General features: G+C 37.8%; 1 protein-coding gene across 10 annotated transcripts in view; it reads right to left on the bottom strand.

Moving 5' to 3' along the window:
- LOC124176271 (trinucleotide repeat-containing gene 6C protein-like) overlaps positions 1-23,396 on the bottom strand; it is a 47,468-nt gene that overhangs the window by 22,846 nt on the left and 1,226 nt on the right. The window contains exons 2-17 of one of the 10 annotated variants that reach the window (XM_046557326.1): positions 16,784-16,833; positions 16,501-16,613; positions 16,191-16,371; positions 13,265-15,682; positions 12,602-12,957; positions 12,041-12,374; positions 10,930-11,454; positions 9,701-10,164; positions 9,401-9,601; positions 8,601-8,762; positions 7,140-7,592; positions 6,922-6,985; positions 6,665-6,816; positions 6,246-6,469; positions 5,761-6,133; positions 4,201-4,528 (exon numbers count right to left, since the gene is read on the bottom strand). In XM_046557326.1, coding sequence (XP_046413282.1) covers positions 4,201-4,528; positions 5,761-6,133; positions 6,246-6,469; positions 6,665-6,816; positions 6,922-6,985; positions 7,140-7,592; positions 8,601-8,762; positions 9,401-9,601; positions 9,701-10,164; positions 10,930-11,454; positions 12,041-12,374; positions 12,602-12,957; positions 13,265-15,682; positions 16,191-16,371; positions 16,501-16,569 — 6,304 coding nt within the window. In that variant the 5' untranslated portion in view covers positions 16,570-16,613; positions 16,784-16,833. The other 9 variants (XM_046557322.1, XM_046557321.1, XM_046557320.1 and 6 more) reach the window with 9 other exon arrangements.

Genomic DNA, 23,396 nt, shown 5'->3' with positions numbered 1-23,396 from the left:
CAAAGTCGAGTGACACGCGATTTGAGCCATGACAATGATTCTTTTACGGCGAACATTCGTTCGTGCGGAATTTTCATTAATTATCATTACTTAGTACTTTTTTTTTTTTTTTTATCGTTCTTTCTTTTTTCTTTTATCGCTCTGTTACCTTAACTTACACGAAAAACAAACGCGAACTATCTTAAAACGTCTCGTCAGACAAGACACGAGATATCACATTGCAAGTGTGTTACTTAAATTCTTAAATTATTATTATTATTATTTTCATTTCCTCGTCTTTTTTTTCTTTTTTTTCTTTTGTCCCAAGCGCGAATTCGAAAAATTTTATACGCCGATAAATTCAAATTTCGCCCGTGTGACGTCTGATTTGTTAAAAATACAATTGAAACAAACTTAATTCGTGTTTCACGCTCATCTTCGTTTTTTGCGATCAATTGAGACGAGGTATGAAAAAAAATCTTTTTGAAAATCATCGGTTTCAAATACTGATGTGCACTCTTCGCGATAAATTTCCATCGCGTTTTATCCATTAATTGTTAATGCATATTTGTGGTTGTATTTTTTTTTCGTTTTTGTTGTTTTTTTTTTTTTTTTTGTTTTTTTTTTTCAAATTACGCTGTATACATATACCTATATATATGATATAGCGCCGCTCGCGCTTTACTCACATGCTACCAGCACATCTTCACAACATTTAATATTCATAATAATAGCTAGGGGCAAATATAATAATAATAATAATAATAATAATAATAATAAATCATAAATCATAATAGACAATAGCGGTAATAGCTCATAATAAATATATTAATATTAAAAATCGTATTGTTGCATTACTTATCCAAAGATGTGTGTGTATGATAATATAGATATATTTTTTCCTTACCAATTAATATGCAATATATAGATAATAGATCAATCAATAATAATAGTAATAATATAGACAATACATATATATATATATATATATATATATATGTATACACGCACACGCACACGCACACATGTGTCATATTAATTTATTCACCTTATCCTTTTCTAAACGCGTAGAGTAATTGTAAACCTAAGCACTAGTTTACAGTATTATTATCACAACAAATATCTTCCTAAAATTCGAAGTTCAATCTTCGAAAATAAATTACTCGACTACGGCACGCGTCCCACTCTCAACGGGTTTTTTCATAAAGTTTCTTTTTTTTTTTCTTTTTTGCGGTTTATTTGTTTAGTATTGTTTCGTTTCGTTTCATTTCTAGATTGGGCTTTTTTTTTTCCTCCAAATATATAGGTTCTCATTTCTCTCTCTCTCTCTCTCTCTCTCTCTCTCTATCTCTCTCTCTTTTTCTCTCTCGCTCTTTCACACATTAAACTTCGTCCCATCATTTGTCGTATTCTTCCTTAGGACATATATACATGTGTATATGACGTGTCTGTATACTTAGGTGTGTGTGCGTGCGTTTGTTTGTGTGTGTGTTTGTTTGAGTGTTTGTTTGTTTGCAATTGATTGGATTTCCTTGTGTTAATTGCGTTACACAGGCGTTATCGTAAAAGCAATTCTGCGCGAATATTTTTTTGCGAAGCTAAACAACAGCTTTGTTAGTAGAAGAAAAAAGGAGTTTTTTCTCTCTTTAAAATAGAAAAAAAAAGAAAAAAAATCAAATGCGATTCTGTTCGATCAATGTAAATCTGTCGCGCAAATAAGATGTATGGTATCATCACTGCTGTTGACAGGCCTGTTTATAATTCTTCATTTTAAACCATGTATAATTTTATACTATACCGTATTTTTATTTTATTACTTGTTTTTTTTTTTTTTTTTTTTTTATTTTTTTGAATTTTTTTATTATTAATTTCAGTTAAATATAGTTATAGTATACTTATCTATTCGTTATTATTATACTTATGTTCATAATCGTTAGTATGTGGATTTAGTATTTTTTAATCATTAAATATTATTACCTTATATTATATATAATATATATATATATATGTATGTATATATATATTTTTTACATTGGTTAGAACTTCTTCTTCTTCTTCACAATTCATTTATTAAGTAAATCAATTTAATATAGAACGGCTCGTTATGAGCGGCGTTGTCGTGAGATTGGCTTGTCATAGTTAATATTTTTTACTTAACTTTAAAGTCACTTAAATTAAGTTTTCCATTTTTTTCTCTCTTTCTCTCTCTCTCTCTCTCTCTCTTTCTTTCTCTCTCTCTCTCTTTCTAACACTATGTATTCTTTCATTTAAACGTATATACGATGTGTATGTATGTGTATGTGTGTGATTCCATCATTTTATTGCGCAGTATTTTTTTTTTTCTTTTTTTATACGTCGATCGGTCTCCGGATGGAGATTTTTACTTTTTTTTTAAATAGGTTTTAATTCGCTGTTTATTGCGCGTGTCTTGAATTATCGTACTTGTCGTTTGTATTAGAACCAGTACGAGGCAAAACAGGTTCTTCGACAAACGATCAAATGACCGACACTGATTTCGTTCGACCATTTCTGCCCTTTTATATCACAAGAGGCCCGCCAATACTTTGGGGGTATTTGGCGATATAATTTTTCGATTTGAACGTATTCTTTTTAAAATTAGATTTCACTTCTCTTTTCTAGTTTAGTTTTTTATTTAAATGTTTTTGTTGTATTTTGTTTTGTTTTCTTTTTTTTTTCTTTTCTCGCTTTTAGTTTTAAACTCTATAATTAATGGTACAGAGACACATTGAACATTGGCACGACAGGTGGCATTTTAGATTTACATAAGTTTCATTTTTTTTTTTTTTTTTTTATTTTGTTTAATTTTTTTTTTTTTTTGCTTCCCCCTCCCCCCCTCCCCCCCTCTTTCCTTTTAATATAATAAAATTTATGTTATTGCGATAACATTTGGTATCGTTGCGTCCTTGCTTTGTTAAAAAGCTTAACAAGCTGAGACGTCAATGCTCGTAAAGTTTTGATTAGATTGGTACAGTCTAAGTTTGATACTCGTTTTGAAACAGTGTTCACGACTGCACGAGTAATAAAATGGAACACTCTTAGACATGATCTAAGACTTAATAATTCTGTACGGATCAATACAGCAAAATTTAATAAGAGACAACCAAAAATTTTTGTCGTAGCATACAGTAAATCCTTTTGATATATATGTTTTTATTTTTCTTTGTCCCTTTCTCCTAAAGCATTTCAAACTTTCCACTTCTACCATAATTGCCACAACAATGTATGTATCTTTCAATGACAATTTAGAACTTCATATGTTCAAATACACGTGTAAGTATATTTTAATTTTTTTTTTTTTTTTCTTATCATCGGGGTGTTTTCCATTTAAACTGCATGCATACTTATCTCACAATCAATATCAAGAGATGATCCCTGTAACCTGTAATGACTTTTTAGGGAAGCACGAGTCTTCTCATGACGATTGAATCAAGTGTATAGACTATATTAGTCACATAACAATTAAATATCGCTCTTGTAATTGTAACATTTTTTTTGGCTGTTTCTCAATTCTTTGTTCGACCTTAATCACAAAGAATGAAGAGTTAAGTAGTTCTTTGTTTTTTCTTTTCCTTTCATCATTATTGTTATTGTTTTTTTTTTCTTTTGTTTTTTTCTTTTTCCAATTTGTGTCCCTACAATGTAATTGACATTATGAGAAGACTTTCAACAGTTCCATTTAAATCCAATAAAAATGTTCTCAATTGTCACATTTCATCGGTAATATTAACATTCGCCGACTATTTTTAGTACAGATGCTTAACCAAAAATATGATAATGTGTATGTACGTAGAATTGTTGGATAATATCTGGTCTCAAGATAAACGTATCAAAATACAACCACTAACTCCTTCGACATTCTTGGAACAAGTAGAGTAAAATTCTAGCAAAACGAGAAGGAAAAAAAAGAAAAAAGAAATGAAAGGAAAAAGACAAAAGAAAATCGAAAATAGGTAATGTATGTGTATAATATATATATATGTATATATATCAATCCATATATATATATATATATAAAAATATATACATATATATATATGTATGTATGCATGTACTTGTACGGTCACAATCGTAGTAGAAATACGAGTCGTAAAATTTATCGAAGTTACATCGTTTTATACCATTCTTTCTCAACATTCGTCATGTATTGAGTATTTCGTGTCTTATTTCGCATGATATTGGGAGCTGCCTACATGGACTCACCTCCCAAAAGATCTCCGGGCAGGTAAGAATTCAACGAGCTCGGCGTAGCTCTTTGTTGATCGCCGCTATCGATGCCTGCGTTACTCCATAATGAATTACCACCGGGTGGGGCTCCCCAAAGCTGACTTGAGCTACCGCCCCATGTGTCTGGGGGAGGACCGGCTTTGCTGGTAGTTCTGAGACCCCATCCAGAAACCGCCGTTCCAGCGGTTTGTTGCTGACCGCCGTGGCCGAGATGTTGCAACAGTGTGTGAACCTCACTGTCAGCAGGAGATTCGGCAAATATTGTCGTGTTGCCAAGAACGCAGTTGTTCAGTGCTCCTTGTGCCTAAATATATCATCAACATCGATATGGTGCCAGAAACATACGTGAACTGTGTTGTGCATAATAGATCACAAACAGCTGAATTTATTATGTGTACGATTCTTGATATTAAAATTCAAATAGCACTCGCGCAATATATGGTTACATTAATGTATAATTTAGTTAAAAAAAAATAATAAACAACATACCACGGTAGTTTTTCTATACTGAATGTTTTCCGAGGAAATCAAAAGATAAATGTAGTACCCAATGCGCAGAATAAACATTGCAAGTACAGGCTTCACAGTGCTCAAGTTGGGCAAGTTTAGAAGAAAGCTTTGTAAACATGGGAAGGGGGGTTACTAGAGATCTGATATTTTTTTATCGTAATGACTAAATACAGCAAAATTACATACACACTAGAGTGTCCGTTAGTTTAGTAGTTTTGCAATTTTTTCGATTGCACCACTGAAATATGTTCATATTGTAGAAAACCAAACCTGTATATACATATATAAAATTTTCAAACAATATCAATACGTGCCAGGGAGGGTGATTGAAATTTTGAATATAAGATACATCGAAATTGTCGATGTTTTTTTAATTGTTTTTCCTTTTCGTTTGTAAACTAAAATGAACCGATAAAATCAATTTGATGTGTAAAAACAATGTTTATATTTCCAATTGAACGTAGGGGAAAAATAATAAGGGATGAGTGGACACGTAATCCGTAGATAAAGATACTCAATCAAACCGTAAAAATTATTTTCTTGTGAATTACAACTAAGAATAAGTAGACTTTTGAGATTCAGTATATATTGTTTTTTTTTTTTTTCATTCCTGTGTCAAGATGGAAGTGTAAACATTGTTCTCAAACATCGAATTGATTTTCGAAGTCCATTTTGATTTATGAAAGAGCAAAAAAAAATTAAAAAGAAAAAAATAATAAAAGTAACTGACTGGCAAAAATACGGGGGTTTTAGAGGAAACCTTCAGTTTTAGTACTTGTAGAGGAAGAAAGACAAATAAAAAATGGGGCACTTTTGGAGAAATAGGGGAACCACTGTGTAACTGGCGAATATAGCCTGTGAAAAATTCGTTATGGCATTTGTACGAAACGTTTACGTAACATTACCAATTGGTAACTGAGAGTTTAGATTATTGAAACAGTTGTACAAACAAGTAGCGTGAAATATGAAAAGAATTGGTCTGAGGTATGACATGATGATAACGCAATAGAATCAACGAGAACATACCTTGATAGCTTCATCTCTCGACGAATATTTAGCCAAAGCAATTCCGTGGTTCAAATACAGTCTGAAGTCTTGTACAGGCCCATGCTGCATGCACAATGTCTTCAGCGTAGATCCATCGATTTGTGGCGTCAGGTTTTTCAGCAAAAGCCAAGTTGAGACCCAAGCAGCGTTACCAACGGCACCGGATTGAAGACCCCATGAACTGGACGATCGATTAACTCCGGCCAAACCAACCCAACCATTACTGGCACTTGCACCGCCCTTGCTTCCTAAGCCAGGAGGAGGTCCTCGAGCTTTGCTCATCGGAGCGCCCCACAACTCAGAAGTAACAGCGGTAGGCGGTGGAGCAGATTCACCCCAGGTATTCTTAGAACTGCCCAACGAGAAAATATTAATTCAGTTACGTAATGACACAATGTTCAAATTCGATGACAAGTGTGCAGCAAGCAACTGTTCTCTATTTTTCAACACATCAATAAGCCTACCTGGCAAAAACGCTGGGTGTCGTTGCTGGCGGGTTGAAACTCCAAGTCGAGTTACTCAGACTGGGGATCGACGTGTCCGCGTTGGCTGAAGGTGGCGGCGAGGTTTTGGTGGTCGATGAAAATATTGCGTCGGGATCTTTAATGGCAGCAAGCGACAAAGGCGAGCGTACCACTGATCCGGGAGTAATACTTGGATCATCCTCAATGCTCTTCATCTGATTCCCCTAAAACGTTATCAAATATAGGTGGACCCGGACAATCCTTAAGTACTAAATCCTAATCACCTATTTATCAAGTATCAAGTAGACCTGCGATATTTATGTTCACTTTAGTTCGAATCTAGATGTTTAACAGTTTATTTAGTTTTGGAAGTCTGATATATACGTATGTAATTGCTGCCAGTATTGGGAGTGGATTACCTTCCATGGCTTGCCAGGTTCAAACTCTGGTACCAGATCGGTGAAAGCAGCACCACCGGGTTGCCAGTCTTTCCCATCTGTAGAATCACTGGTACCAGCGTCTGGCCATCCGCTGTCACCAAGTCTGGAAGACCAGGTCCCGTCTCCTTGTCCTAGTAAAGGATTCATGTTAGGACTGCTGTGTGATTGAGTGAGACCACCTGGTGTAGTCGGCGGTTTGCTTGTAGTACCGGGAGCTCGTGAAAATTCATTAGTACCAAGATCGCCTTCTTTGTCCAGGGATGGTAGCTTCCACTGATTCAAACGAGACTGTTGTTGGCTCTGCAAGAGAACGAAATTTTTTTAATGACAAATTCAAAGTATCCAATGTTCCGATTGTCGCAAGGTATTGTCAAATCATCACACATTTTATAAATCTTTTAACAGTAGACGGAAATTTGCCAATTATAATACATTTTCATTTATTGATTCTTACTACTTGAGGCTCCTTGTTCATGGTCAAGTCACTGAAGGTATTTTGCAACGCAGACATAGGATCATGTACAGATGTTTTATAATAATCAGATGCTTGAGATGGCGTTGCTGGATGTTGTTGCTGCTGTTGTTGTTTCATGTACGTTGCTTGTTGAACTGCAATTTGATTTTGCAGATTGGCGATCTGTTGTTTAGTCTTAGTTATTTGTACGCTAATCTGCAGTCCCGTTTGACTGTTTCCTTTCAGCGTTAACTGCACTGAATGTTGCTGATGCAATTGTTGAAGCACTTTGATTTGCTGCAACAGCTGGTTAAGTAGGATCAAGGTCTGAGGAGCCAACGGCTGGTTCAATATCTGATGATTCAAATAGCCTTCCTGAACAGCCAATTGAATTTGTTGTACGAGCATTCGGAGTTGTTGGGTAGAGGGCTGATTTTGTGGCGTTCTTGACGTCTGGACATACAGAAAATATGAAATTTGATTTATAAAAAGGTGGGAAAAAAAGGATAAAAAATAAAAAAATTAAATTATACTCAAATGTAAATACGTCGCAATGTACTAAAAGTTTTCAATACCTATAAACAAATAATCGATCTACTTCTACGCGAGACACGTTACATGATTCAACTAAAAACATACATTATCATTTAGCGAACAGAACATATTCGTTTGACAACCTAAGCATTGCAGCAACGAGTAGCAAAATTACACGCGTCACAGAATTTATTAGAATATTAATCTTATAAGTTGATGATACAATATTTATTTCATTTTTTTTTTTCAAATATGAAAGGGGGAAAAGTTGAATCTCTGTAAAATGTATCAGTCTTACAAAATCAAGTAGTACAAACTACGAAATCAAGAAAAAATATGAGAAATAGTTACATATCGGAATCCTACAATGCAAAAACGAAACACAAAACATTCGGGATCTCCTATTAGAGTCAGTAAAATTTTTGTACATTACCAGGAATTTGAGGAAAATGGTAATTGTTACATTTCATTCGAATAAAAGCGCATATAATTTTCATGCAACACAGGCGCAATAATACGGGGACGACCGACTCACGGCACAGGCAAAAACGACAAGCAAATCTCAATCAGTTCAACGACCACAAAAACAGTCGATGTGTTTCAATATCCATCAGTTTCAAGACCTGTGGTTATCAATTTTTACTAGAAATGACCAAAAACCAAAACATCTTATCAATTCAAATTCAAAACAGATTAAAATAAAACAAAAAAAAAAAAAAAATATCTACACACGCAAATTAATCATATTCATTCATCGAAACTTATCTATTACATTGGCAGTCTTTACGTTACCTATCAAAATCTAAATAAATTTTAAAAAATAAATAAATAACAATAGTTCTATGAAAAAAACTACTTCAGCGCTATGAACTTTTTGGCAGGGTTCCCAGAATTCTATGTTTTGAGTTTTTGGATCACGTAGTTCACCTGATTAAAAGGTGGCTGCGGCGCTGCCGTGACACTGGGCTGTTGTTGTTGCAACTGTACAGCTGCTTGTTGTTGCTGTTGTTGTTGGAGCTTGAGGAGACTGGCGCTGGCGACCGAACCACTCATGCCACCAGAGGCCCCCACGCTAGGCATTCCGGCCCCCTGTATTCAATACGAACACCCTATACCCCTCGCCCTTCCTAAGATCTCGCCCATCTTAACCACTATCGTCTGATAATATATACGATAAATTTTATGCAGAATCTTGATAATTAAACCAACTATATATGAAATTAGAAATGAAATCAAAAGAGAAAGTTTAATTCTCCGCGAATAGCTATGTTTTAAAGAAAAGTGTAAGCTAATACCTCGGCATACATTGCGGACGGATTGTTCGATATTGAAACTTTGACGTACAAATGTTACCGCAAGACTGTCATCTTGTCATTACTTATCAAAGCTAATGTCACCGTCACCAAATGCTGAGAAAATTTTCATAAGTTATTCAATCGCCAATCAATGTTAAGTTCCAAACATTAACACCAGTTAAAATTTTTAAGTCCTCACAACCATCACATGTTACTAAACTCCACTCAACAATGTCATAGTTTAATTCTTGCCTAGCGCACGTATTCTGTAATATATTTTTGACGAAAATGTCAGTTTTTCATTTTATTTTTGTTTTTCTTTTATAACTGATTAAAGTTCAAACGAGGATCTTCGTCCCCGGATGCGTTTCTATACTCGATATTGGACAGAATAAGTGAGCCGCTCGCAAGAATAAATGAATTTCGACTTACCGGCGGGAAAGATATCTGTTGGGCAACGTGATTAAACCTTGGCGGATATCCGGCAGCTGCAGCAGATTGACTAGCAGGATCATATCCAGTGTGACTGTCCTGACGACGCCAATGATCCTGAGGACGTACTTGAATGAGAAGTTCATGTGCTTCGTCTCTGTTCATTTCGCGGTTTCTTAAAGCAGTTTCCACGTCTTCCTTCTGCACATAACCAGGGAAATGGAATAAAATAAAACAAAATTTAATACCAATCAGTTACACGTTGAGAAATCACTCATCAAATTTCCAGCCATGACTTACCGGCGTAGCAGATATTCGTACCTTGTACCCAAGATCACAGAGATATCTAAACTCTCTGCTATTCCAAATAACTTCTTTGGTGAGCATTTGTTTGGGTGGATGAGCCCAGCTGGTAGTCGGGTCCATTTCTGTATCCCCCCATCCTCCGGTCGGTCCCATAGGTTTTGGTTTATGACTTGTCGGGCCTCCCCATGAAGCAGGAGGATTTATCGGGGGCTCGTTCCAAGCAGAAGGTGTTTTTTGATCTTCCCAACTAGCAGTGTCGTGAGGTCCATCTCCCCAGGATCCGTTGCGGCCAGCACCTCCACCGCCGCCTGTACCGCTGCCACCACCTCCGGCACCTCCTCCACCGCCACTTCCACCAGGACCGGTTGGATGACCCCACATCGGGCCACTGACATCTGGCTTCATGCCTGGCTGTCCAGGCATTCGGTTTTGCGGCATACCAGGTGGGCAGGGCATTCCTGTATACACAAACATAGGATATTATGGTTGAAATGTAAAGTATGCTAGTCAATGAAGTTTGAAATCAAATGGCGAGATACTATAACAGGGTGTTTAGTTTCAAATACATTTTAAATTCCCCAAAATTTATCTGTTGTTGTTACAGACAAATTTTTTTACTCAGGGTATATTTTGACCAATCTTACAGAAAAAACTCATAAGATCATAATTCTATCTTCATTGCAGGTTGAAATAGTCGACCTTTCTCAAACTTTATTTAATTTGGTCAATAAAACCATAATCACTCTTGTGTCTCAAGAAAATACATCACAATATACATATATTTGTATGATAGAAAATCATACCTAGTCATTAATTCAAACCAGAAATAAGTGTTGAACACCGTAAATTAGTGTTAATTCTTGGTTATGGGCCAAACTTTACATTTCTCATCAAATTAACAAAAACTCAAGTTCAATTTATATACGTACTTGAGTTTTAAAAATGTATTTAGTACAGTGACTAGAATATTTGCCTGAGAGCGGTCTTGACAGAAAAATTATAGTAGTTCTGCCGAAATTCCTCTGATATTTTCCTGATTTCCCAATACTGCATCAAATTGCTTGAGATTTTCCCGATTCTCCAGAAATGTACAGATACTAGACTTCTTGTTGTTAAATATTAGGCAAACCGTTTGTGAAAATTATCGAATAACCACACCATGCTGACATGACGTTGTGTACAATAATAGTAAAAAAACAGGTATAAATAGCAGTAAAAAATACCTCCACGGCCCATATTGGGTGTCGGTAGCTCCTTCCAGTGGGAAACTTTGCCACCTGGCATCGGACGTGGGTTTGGAGCTGGATTACCCCAGAGGCTAGTACCGTCGTCGTAATTTGGAACATTCCTACGCTGAGTAGGCGGCGAAGGCTCTTCCCATCCAGACGGCTTTCCTGGCATCATTTCTTTGGGCGGTGGCGCTACCCACTGATTTATACCGGATGGATTTACCATCTTTGCAGGAGGTCCCGTCGGGTGTTGATGACTCATTTGGTGATGCTGTGGTCCTGGTGGTTGTCCCCACATAGCATCGGCACTTGCGCCGTTCAGACGGCCAGAAATACCGCGCGGATCGCCACGCATATCGGGCATTCGTGGGTCACGGCTCATGGGGTCCATTACTCTCATATGATCTCTTGGATCCAAGGATATTCTATGATCTCGCGGATCACGCATTTCTCTCGGATCTACAGTTCTCAAGTCTCGAGGATCCCTGGGATCCATTCTTGGATCGCCCCAACTGGTCCCTATAGAAATAACGTCACAAGTGGCTTTGAAATAGTTCTTACTTTAATTTAAAGTGTGATTGTATTGTGTATTATGCCAAATTCTTATAATTATCATTAATTGTGGTAAACACTGAAAATGACAATGAGTGATGGATGTAAAGGTAGTAAGTACAGGAATTAAAAAAAGAAAAAGTACGTGATTAAAGAACCAAAAGTTTCATAAGTAAACTTTATCGGGTAAATCAAAGATTTTTCACCTGCAAACATATTGGTAAACGGATCTACAGCGGACTATTTCACAATATCACGCTTTAGAAGTGACAAAGTATTGATTCGGTCAAATATGTTTTTATTTCGCAGGAAATCGATGCACGAAATCATTCATCGTGTGGTAATTGACAATACAATCACAGATACCCAATGAAAGTAAATACATATTTTAAGAAGAAAATATTGACTCTGTATTAACGCAAAGAAAGTGTTATTTCTCAAGAGTATTACATAGCATTAATGTTGTGAGTGGTATGATGTGCTTTACTGAGTGAATAAATTAAAATGATTACAGTGATGATTCTTATTGGAAGAAAAAAAAAAGTTTACTCACCACCGCCGGACATCCCGCTGGACTGGTTGGCAGCAGCTCCAGGCCACTGAGCTGTACTGGGCGGATTAGGAGTCGGCGCTCCAGACCACATGTTTGAAGAATCAGCAGCATCGTCATCCTCGCCCCAAGTACCGCCAATATTTGTCGAAGGAGTGTGTCCCCATGGTGTTTTGGCTTGCTGTTGAGGAGGAGGTTGGCCTCCGTTTCGTAAGTTAGCTTCCCACAACTCTGTACCATTGTTTACAGGTGGTTTCCACATGGGAACGCCATCTTTGGTCATACTTGGTTCCGGGGATGTTGGAACTTCCCAGCTCGTATCTTGGTTCACGTGTTGCTGTGGATCGAAATGCAACTTTATCAACAAATCACTTCTTCCCTTTAACTAACCAGCTATAAATGTATCAAGCAAATATTGAATAAGCTTTCTTTTAAAAACTGTCGATTAATATTGACAAAACGTATCTATTGCAAGGAAAAACAAACACATACGCAACTAGGTTGCAGACAGTGCTTAAAACGGAATGATAAAATCTTATCAAATATTTTCGTTTAAATACTAACAGAACCCCAGCCGTCTTGACTGAATAAGGCTTCTCGCATGGTGTTCAATTGTTCTAGTTGTTGCTTTGATGAAGGATTGTTGGCAACAGCTGTTGTCGTGTTGTTTACAGTCGAAGATGTTGCACTATTAGTCGGATTGTTATTAGCGCTACTTCCTGGCTGCGTGGATTGTTGAGACGGGTTGTTGTTATTCTGAGAAGATTGACTCTGGCCAGATCCACCAGGATTGCTGGATTTTCCCTGAGGCCACTGTCCGTTATTCTGATTCCCTGACGTTGCGTTAGTTGACTGAGATGTTGTTGGTCCAGATTGCGGATTTTGAGATTGGTTCGGATTGGTTACTTTGTTCACATTACCTGATGTCAAAGATATAGATTACGTTACACTGTTGTGGCTATATAACATTAAGATTAGTCATTAATATTATAAATAATTAGATCTAGGATTTGATTCAAATCAGTGTGTCAAATTGCAGAGACTAATGTTAGTCGCAAATATTTACGGTTTCTCAATGTTGAATATAAAAAAAAAAATACATGGATAACAATAAAGCTAATAATAAAAGAGAAAAGAAACTTGTAACAAAATCAAACAATATATCAGGAAGAATCAAAATTTCGCGAAAAATGTCAAAAATAATAACGCCGATACTTGATGTCTTACCCTCACCTGGGATGTTCTGGCCACTGGGTCCTTGATTCTGATTCTGATTGGGATTTGCGGTGACTGGTCGATTCACGTTATTACCACCCCAGTTGTTTGGTGGTCCAGTGCCTACGGGTGGATTTCCTGGTGTTCCACCCCAACCGGATTGGGCGGCGTTGTTGTTGTTGTTGTTAGGCGCCGCAGGTGGTGCTGATCCCCAGCTGGTGGCAGTTCCGGTGTTTAGTGAACTTTCTCCACCCCCGGCCAGACCAGAGATTATCGGTATTCCCCATCTTTTTTTGTATTCCAGTGAAGATTGATACATTTTGTTGCAAGAATATGGACGATTGAATAAATTTGGCAGCGCTTTTTGTAGTTGTTTACAGATAATTTCACTTTGCGCTAAGTCGCTTTTGTAAACTTTTTGATACCTAGAGAGCAGGTCACGCACTATTGCAAACAACTCTGTCATTTTTTGGATATTTGAGGTCGGTCTGTTGGTGTTTAACCGTTTGCCATTATCGTTGCAATTGTCATCGTTACGGGCAGCACAGCCATCGTGGAATGATGTCATCTGGTAATATTTTTCAGATTGTAAGATATTCTTGGGTGTGATATCGTCGTCGTTGTCATCATCATCGTCATCATCATAATCTTCATTATCGTTATCATGTTCATCGTTCTTCAATGTGTTTGAAAAACCAATGTCGTTTTCGTAAGATTCCTCGTTAAGGGAGACGAAGTCATTAGCATTTTGGTCATGGTTTGATGAATTTCTATTACTTGTAGTTGATTCGTGGTCATATTTAAGGTAACTTGATTTCAACAGTACAGTTTTATCATCAACTTTTGAGTGTTTCTCCACTTGAGAGGCAGGTACAGTGTTAGTTTGGGATGCGACGGTGGCTGGTTGGCATTTAAGCGTCATCGTAGGCTCGCAGGTAGTCAGTGTAGGAATGTTAACAGCCGACAGAACGTGCATTTTTTCGTCAGATTTGTTTAGTCGAGTAGCGTGAGACGTTTCAGACTTATCACTAAACCTAACACTTAGCGTAGACTTAGATACAGACTTATGGTTAAAGTTAAACTTATCGTCGATCTTAGCAGACACTTGATAATTATCATCCTTAAAGCTAGCGTGTAGAGGCTTGTTAGACTTATTGTTATCCTGAAATGAAAGAGCACCAACAGTAAACATTGTTGCTTGGGTATAGCTAATACCATCATTTTGAAACCCTAGCCTATAATTAGTAGTCATAGTACAACTAGTCTTGTAGCACACAGCGACGTTAACAATGTCTTCGATAACATCTGGATTATTGTTATTAATATTCATTTCTTCTCCAATAACAATATTGTTATTATTACTACCGTTAACATAAACCTTACATTCTATCATTAATGGAACACATATGCGTTGCATCAGCTCGTTCACAGTAGCGTGTCGAGAAGGTTCAACTTTCGTAAGATTTTCATCGGTCAAAGATCGCAGCAGAGAGGTGGATTCGTTTGTCGAAACGATAAGCGAATTGGAAGAACAGGTGGCGAAATTCTGAGCTTGTGCGAGGGACAACAACCCTAATGTAGCGGTATTGTCAAAATGCAGTTTTAAGAGTTTTGTGACAAAGTTTGGTCGATTGAACCAAATATCTAGAACGTCAAGATCATTTTGAGAATCCTGGAGACGATGATCTTCGTAAAACAGACGGCCATCTGAGTATAAGATCACAAGTTTAACATTTTGAAGATCATTTTGGGTCAATTTTCTGCACGCTCCATCATGCTTGGTAACAGGAGAGTACTTAACAGCTAGTAATTTCACACTTTCCCATCGGCTTGAAGAATTATTTTTCAATCGAAAATTTTCGAGAGCTGTGTCTTCTCTGACACCGCCGCTTTCGGAGAGCAGATAGTAATCTCCGTCGCGGGTTGAGCTGAGCAATATCACAGATTTGGAGTAATTATTATTACTTATGAACCTAAGATTAGCCTTAAGGTTATTGTTTTCGCCCTTATCAAGGCGGGACCCTAGTAAGGAGTAATTCTCGACAACGGACGATTCGTGCGACAGCCACGGGGGGCAATCAGACTTGGGTATCCTAACTAGGCTAGGCTCCCCCGCAGATTGACGTACTTCGCCCCTTGTCACCTTTAACTTTAGACTTAGTTGTAGTACCCTAATGCTTAGATCACTAAAGCTATCCTTATTATCACTTAAGAGCTTAGAAATAGACTTAGAGTTATCGGCGGAGCTTCCCAGCTGCCCAGGCGAACCCGGTTTGTTTTGCGTTCTGTATTTGTGATGATTATGTTCTGCATTGTTGTGGTTATTTATTTTATTATTATCGTAGATTAGAAGGTGCTTTGCCGGATTTTTTGTGATTGCTGACGCCACTGACTGGCAGGCCTTGCCTTCAGCCGCTGAGCCAAGCTCACCTGAAATTGTGGGAAAATAAAAGGATTCTATATACCTTCTCGGCAAATGTCTCATCTACTAAAAGTAAGACCCTAATTATCCATAAAATATCTATACTTCTTCCCAGCCAATCAATCATCCTACAGAAATCAAGGTTGCTGCGATTTTTATGTTACACAAATCCCTGACTTTTTCTAGTTTACCAGGTTTACAATTTTTCATGTATGCACCATTTCTTACCGATGCGTAATGATAAAATAAACTGTCGATCTACAAAACATTTGACTCTTTCAAATTTGTCTTCACAAATATTAAGATAAGTCAGTGACCTAGCTAGTATTGATTTGTTCGCTAACTAACACTCCTCAATCGTATAGTAGAGCCCGAAAGTTTTCTCTCGACTCGCGACTGGATCATGGAATTATCTAATTCACGTTAAAATACAGTGAAGTAATACGACGATAATAATTATCGAGGATTGGATGAAAACTCGTGATTAGAAGAAAATGGCGAGGACAAATTACTTACCAGATTGGCGTGGCAGGACGGTTATGAAGTCATTGGTGGTGGTGGTGGCGACGGGGTGGCTGGTAGGTCGTGCCATAGTAGTGTTGTTTGCGGATTTGATATCACAGGACCTAACGCTATCTGGTCTTCTCCCCTCCTCCACCCCACTCGGACAACTTGCCATTAATAATACTACATCCCCCTGTAAACAATAACAACGTAGATGAAAAAGTTGAGTTGTGAAATTCATATTTTCAATACAGAATCAATACGGAATCCGGATACAAATCAGAAGCTTGCACGTTATGCACAAGTCGTGTGGTAAGCTCACCTTGGAATTTTGTACGAAGGCATTTGTTTCAGTAGAAATCTCATGTGAACTAGAATTGTGTGGAAACATTGGGCTCAGTTCTTCTTTGGCAGGCTATGCATAGAAACCAAGATCTGTATAAAAAAGAAAAAATAATCTCATCTTAATTCTATGCTGAGCAAATGGTTCTTCGCGTAACAATGTAACTGGCGATAATTTTTCTAAGATTAACAAGCAGCCGTGATCATTGTCGGAATAATTACATCCTAAGCCGTATCGATATTTTCAAAAACACTGTTCTCACCTCGTAGACTATCACTATCAGTGCGCTCCTAGCTCCATACCAGTAGAGATCTGTAACGATAAGATAAAACAACGTGTAAAATCTATTGAACTATGAAACCGAGAGTCGACGAAGAGTTTCGGGACCCTTATAAAATATCGATTATAAAGTAAAATATAAAACCAATAATAAAATCTGTAGGATCGTCGCGACGATTTAAAGCTACTAGATTTGTCGAAGAAATCTCATCGCCAAAAATTCCTAGGAAAATAACCAGTGGATAAGTCGAAAGGTTGAAACTAAGAAGAGATTTGTCGTGCGCAACGGGTAATAATCGAAGTTGGTGCGAATGATTCGTTTAGCGAGTAAATCGAGCAACTGTAAACTGAAAAAAGGGCATTTCACAAGTGAGTTATACTCGGCGCAGATCGTTACCAGCCACAGCAAAGGTTAGATAACAATTTGAAAACGTAGAAAAGCAACATACGATGACGTACGCCCAGGTATAGTGTAAAGTATTTGAGGAGGTCGCTAGACGCGCGGGGCTGTTGAAAATGCTCGGCATACATAACGAGCAGCGGTACTCACTAGGTAAATATACGATGTATTCGTTGAACTAAAAATTTTCAACGAACAGTTCGAAATAAATAAACAGATAGATAACGAACGATTGATCAGCCACGGTGGAGCGGCAGCGACACTTACTGTACAATTTGTCGTCGGGCCCAAAGAACAGAAAGTTTTAAGAGCTATCTCGCTAGTGCGGAATAGCGGCGTACTCGCAAAGAGTGCGAGCTATTCCCGGGAACGAACCTCTTCCCTCCAACAGGCAGCAGCACTAATCGCTACAATCGCTACCACATCCACAGACAACACGGATTCACTACCAACTCTCGACATAATATCGCGTCAACGACGAACGGGCTTGCGGCGGCAACGACAACGACACAACGGCAACGTTGTTACTCCTCTACTGAAAGAACCATTGGATTTTCTCTTCTTCGCGTTCTTTCTAAAAACATGTGTATTCTCCACTCTCTCTCTCTCACTCTTTCCTTCCCTCTATCACAACGTTGCGCGTTAAAAAATACTTTATTTTATTATATCTTCGTTTTTTTTCCTTACTTTTCTCATTCTCTCACCTCCTTGTACGTATACTTGTTCTTGTTACTCTTCGTTCGTTTGGTACTTGATTTTGTATATCTCTCTCTCTCTCTCTCTCTCTCTGGTTTTTCTTTAAATTTTATTATTTAATAATAATGATAATAATACTGCCCGTGCATTATAACTTTTGATGATTGTTATTATCGTACGTAAATACACATTAGAAATTATTACCCGAGTTTATATTACACGTAATATTGCGGTTTTGTTTATTTTTCTCGATGATGATTTGTTGTTAATTATCATTTGTTGTGTTTATTTTATTTTATTTTAACTTTATTGTGGGTTAGAGAGAGATCAGAAATTATTGATCTGCCAGATACGTGGCGAGCAGAAACTAGTCGGGCGAACGCCGTTCCCTGTGGCGCGCGTCTCCCCTTCTACTTTGACATCGTTGTCTCCCTCTCTCTCTTCAACGCATCGTTCTCCGATACATCGTCCCCCCCCTTCGCGGTCGAGCTCGCTCTCTCTCTCTCGAGGTTCCCTCAATCGCCCTCCCTTCTTCGGGCAGTCATTCTATCTCTCTCTTTCTCCAACTCCATAGGTCGCGGGCGGGGCTATTTTAGTTCCTTGCCTCTTAGGTATACGGAACGTCCCCAGAAACGCGCCAGTCGAAAGATTCACAGGTTTTATAATACTCGATTGGCAAAACGATAAACGCACAGCGATTGTTGCATGCGTATATAAATAAATATATGTATATATATATATATATATACACATATATAACTAATTTTAACGAGTATATATATATATATATATATATATGTAACTAGTTTTAAATGGCGAATCGTTTGTCGTTGACGAACACAGGCGCAAACGCGGCTAAAATTCGTCTGTAAACGTCGATTGGTAATGATTCGTCGTTGCTTCTGTTCACGGGGGAATAAGAGCAAACGAGATAGAGAGAGAAGGCAAAGGCAAAGGGGCGGCGGGGGAGAAAGGGGGGCGGCGGCAGTACATGTCGGTAACTACGTAGGTACGCGTTCGTTTCAACTTAGGTTCGAAAAATATTCTAATACTTTCTATACTGTCGATGGAAATAGGACAAAAGGTTGCATAATAGAGCAAAATGGCCGAATTCTAACCTCAACAGTACTTATCATCTGAAACCGCCGGATACCACCGATGTTGATATAACAGAGAGAGATAATCGAGCGTGTAATCTAATTTTACACAAGCCACATCATTTTCAACCGCGAGTTTAATATCGCTAACAAAGATTTATGTACATTCAAGTTACGAGGACAAAAATATTAATCCTACATCACAGGTATAGCACGAGTTTAGGTACAATACGTGTAGTTATACAGGCACACGTACAAGCACATGCATGCAGTGAAAGCGATATAAATTGACTTTGAAAGCATTTGAAATAGGTCAATTTCGACCCGGCACAACCCCTATGATACTTCCGAAGCAACAAAGTACATACTTATATCTCCCTATAATCCACAACGTGGAACGATCGTTTTTCCATTTATTGTTACTACGATTCCACTATTCGAATGGTATTAAATTTAAATTCAATTTAAAACGTGGGAATTAGCGAAGCGTTCGATTTTCATCGAAGCAAGTCTCTCCTCGAGTTTTTCAAACAGCGCGCGCCACGTTCTCAATGGTTGTGCATAGTTCATGTTCGAAGAGACTTCCTCACTGCCTGCACCGAGCGGCAACGAGCGGGCGCTCCACCGCATCTCTAGATGGCTGTGGAAAAAATTTGTCATCTAGAGAACCTAGATCCGCGACGCCTACACTTCGAAACAAGATACCTCGGCGTCTCTTACTTACGAACGGAACACATAGACACACTGCCTATACGTTCAAAAGCATAGAAATACTACGTAGGTATGGTATAAGCCGAGTCGCTACAAAAGCATACGCCATAGGTATAAAGAGCAGAGGTAAAAATCGAGGGTTAAATATATGTAATTACACACCAAATTTCCATGTGCCAAACACATACGTCTGTCTAACCCTGCATAATTCTTGTTAATACGTCCGTATGAACGTAGCTATACAGCACGCATGCACAGAGTGACTACGGGTGTAGATACGAGTGGTACGTACGTACCTACGTATGTATACTATACGTATTCATGTACATTCGTAAATACAGTTTCACGCTATACATACCGAGTAGCTTGGCAACAAGCAGTTGCCGCACGGGGCAAGGTCGCCCCCCACCTCCCCCCCCCCCCCCAGCCCCCTTTCCGCCCCGCTCGACCTCTCCTTTCGGCCCGACGAGCGAACACATTCCCCTCCCGCCCCTGTGGCGCAGCTATTTTATTCCTGAGCAATATTTATTACAACACCGTGTAGATATCTATAGCATAAAACGATGTGTCGTATAGTCGAGATCGTAGATTGTTATACCTAACATTCGGTGAAAGAAATAGGGATTCGCCGGAGATGAATGATAATAAAAGAAAAGGAAACGGAACTTACAAACTCAGAAGCACAGTGGTTTTTACAACAGCAAGGAGGCAGGCAGGTAGTTGGATTAGAGATGGTTAAATTTTTAGTACAGAGGTGGGTGGGTATAAGGGTACCTAGTTCGCGGTAAAACGTAGCGAAAAATATTTGGAAACTGTAAGGGGGGGCGGCGGTAACAGCAGCGCGGGAAATACGAACGTAAATAAGACGAGTGTGTAGACACAGAGGCAGACGATGTGACGAAATTGTCGTTATCCGTGAAATCGGGGAAATGTTTCTAAATTTTGTCGAGAAAATAGAAATAAAACAAGATAAAAGAAATAAATACACACGTGAACATGTGTAACCTGTAGGTACGTACACGTATCGCGTTTTTGGGAAAATTTAATACGCTCCTTGCCCGCAGCGCTTTGAATTACTGTTTCATGTGCTAAGCGCGTGTTTGTTGCTGTCGTGGTTATTATTTTTCTTCCATTTTTATCTATTTTTTTTCTTTTTTTTTCTTTCTTTCCCTCCTCATGGGACTCATAACCGTTTCGGATAAAAAGTCAGAGAACATAACATTGAATAAGAAACAACGCGTTATCCGATCGATCGAGCAAGGATGAAGCGTCCACTGGCGGGTTTTTACCAATGTAATACCGTCGCCGTACCTCTGTGAGGGGACGCTATGTAGCGAGTTTTTCAATTTCTATATGGTTATATTACGCACCCATAAACGAACAATCGTTAATTTCACTGTGTTTGTATATGTATGTATATCTAGATACAGAAACTGCGAAGAAAATTAATGGTTCGAACCATCATCTAGCGGTAATAATTCCTGTCTGCCTGCCTGCCTACCGTTCGGTAATTATAAGCATTCTTACGTATAACGTAAGCACGTACAATGTATTATAACAGCAACAACACAACGACGTCGAAGAATAAGGTGGACCAAGTGGGGGATTCGCGGGTTCTCTTACGAATTCGACAGACAGTTTGTTGGATCCCGTCGTCGACGAGTCACCACTAAAAATACGGATTTTTTATAAGACACGGAGTCACAGACGTGGAGGATTTATTAGAAAATAAGGAACCAATGCTATGTGAAATAAACTCGACGTTCGATAGTATTTATTAATTTATTAATTTATTAATTATTTGTTTTACTACAATTGGGCGAATACTTCACGAGTAACGCGATACCGGTTTTTTTTTTTTTTTTCTTTCACACACAGTTTTCCTTCGGATCTAAACGCCGATTACCGTAATCTTATTCAAATATAAACACCAAAGTTATTAAATATCTGTGAAGAGAAGTTTTTCGAACGATGATGAAAAATCGTATTATCCCTCGATTGAGAAGAAATTCTTTGTTTGTTATTTAGATATCGATGAATTTATCGTAGATGTAACTTACATCGTTATGTAATTCTCAAAACCATGAGAGGAGATTTATTAACACGTTCTATTTTGCACACGTATTAAAGGTACGGCGCGGAGGAAATAATAAAGGTCGAAAAAAAAAAAAAAATTAGGAGAAACTGCAGGCGGGAGGGAATCGCGTATATTTTTAAATACTGTTACAAGTATTTCATTACGTATATAAGTTGTTCGCGGGGCCGTTGCTCTCTGACTCCTACTCTGATCCCCCTGCCATACAAAACTCTCATTAGCCATTCGGTTTTATTTCAACCATACAGCATAAGCTTGTAACAAAACCCTGAACGAAAATGTTTACCCCGTACTCGCCGCTGGTAGACTGGTAGCAAATTTTTCCAATCTTATTTGGCGAAACAAAAAAAAAAAACGTGTGGATGAGGGCCAGAAGAAAGTAAGAAAGAGGAAAATAAATGCATACTATTCCAAACTTTACCGCCAAGAATATCTTTGCATAAGTAAGGAAAACTGCGTACCAATCGCAAAGTAAAGTGCATTAATTAAAATTTTATACCGAATCGATTTTGAGCGCGACGATTTTCCAAGCATTCAATAATGTTAAAAGCAATTAATAATTGTATGGGTACTGGTACAACTGCTGCGTGTTTAATTATGGAAGGAAAAAAAAAAAAAAAAGAAAGAAATGAATAGAAAATAAACGATAGGAATCTCTTACTTGTTTGTTAACATTCCGGAAGAAATGTAACTGCGACGATTATCCGGTGTAAAATTTTATTAACAATTAGTATATCTGCTGACCTGTTTCATTCTGACCCAGTTATCAGTTGGCTAAATAATGATGAACGTAATTCGGTTAGTTTCTTTTACCCAATGATTGTTGTCACTACTGTACATATACATATATATATATATATATATATATATATATATATATATATATATATAAGCGACGCGATCAAAGTACAATGACATGTGAATATGATGAATAGATTAGATAAAGACAAGCACAGTAGATTTTGTTACTAGCCATCAACGGTGTCTCTATGCACGTATGCATGTTTGTATGTATCTACCCTGAGTATCTGTTGGTTGAACATGTCGCGGTTGTTCGTAACTGTGTAACTGCAACGTATGGGTGGTAAAGAGAAGAAAAAAAGAACGAATTACCGATTAAATAATATGTGATACGAGTGATTACGCGATGTTCTATAATACAGTTTTTTCTTTTCAGCATAGATATAAACATACCGTTGGATTGAGAAAATCTTGATTGAACAACAGCGATGACACTACATCCTATTCGGGGGAGCAGAATACACGAGGTAAAAATTTGGCGAATAGAAATCACTAAGAGATTGAAATTGAATTAAAGTTAACGTAAAGATGTATAAAAACAAAAATCATTGTTATGAAAATTTACATCAGACTTCAAAGTAGTTTAATTTACGAAATTCTGAATACACTTTGCTTTTTAAAAATAGATTACTCAATTTCAGACGTTGTTATACGGTTGCGAAATAACGATTTTTTCCTAAAAATGAATCGTCACGTTAACTTTACGAACTTCTACTCTCTTAAATCACGACGTCGTGTAGTGTATACTACCTCAAAGTCGGATTTCTGCTCTAAATCCTCCTCTTACCTTAAATTA

The sequence above is a fragment of the Neodiprion fabricii genome, chromosome 2 (assembly GCF_021155785.1).
Source record: "Neodiprion fabricii isolate iyNeoFabr1 chromosome 2, iyNeoFabr1.1, whole genome shotgun sequence".
Taxonomy (NCBI): Eukaryota; Metazoa; Arthropoda; class Insecta; order Hymenoptera; family Diprionidae; genus Neodiprion; species Neodiprion fabricii.
This window is presented reverse-complemented; position numbering and strand designations above follow the sequence as displayed.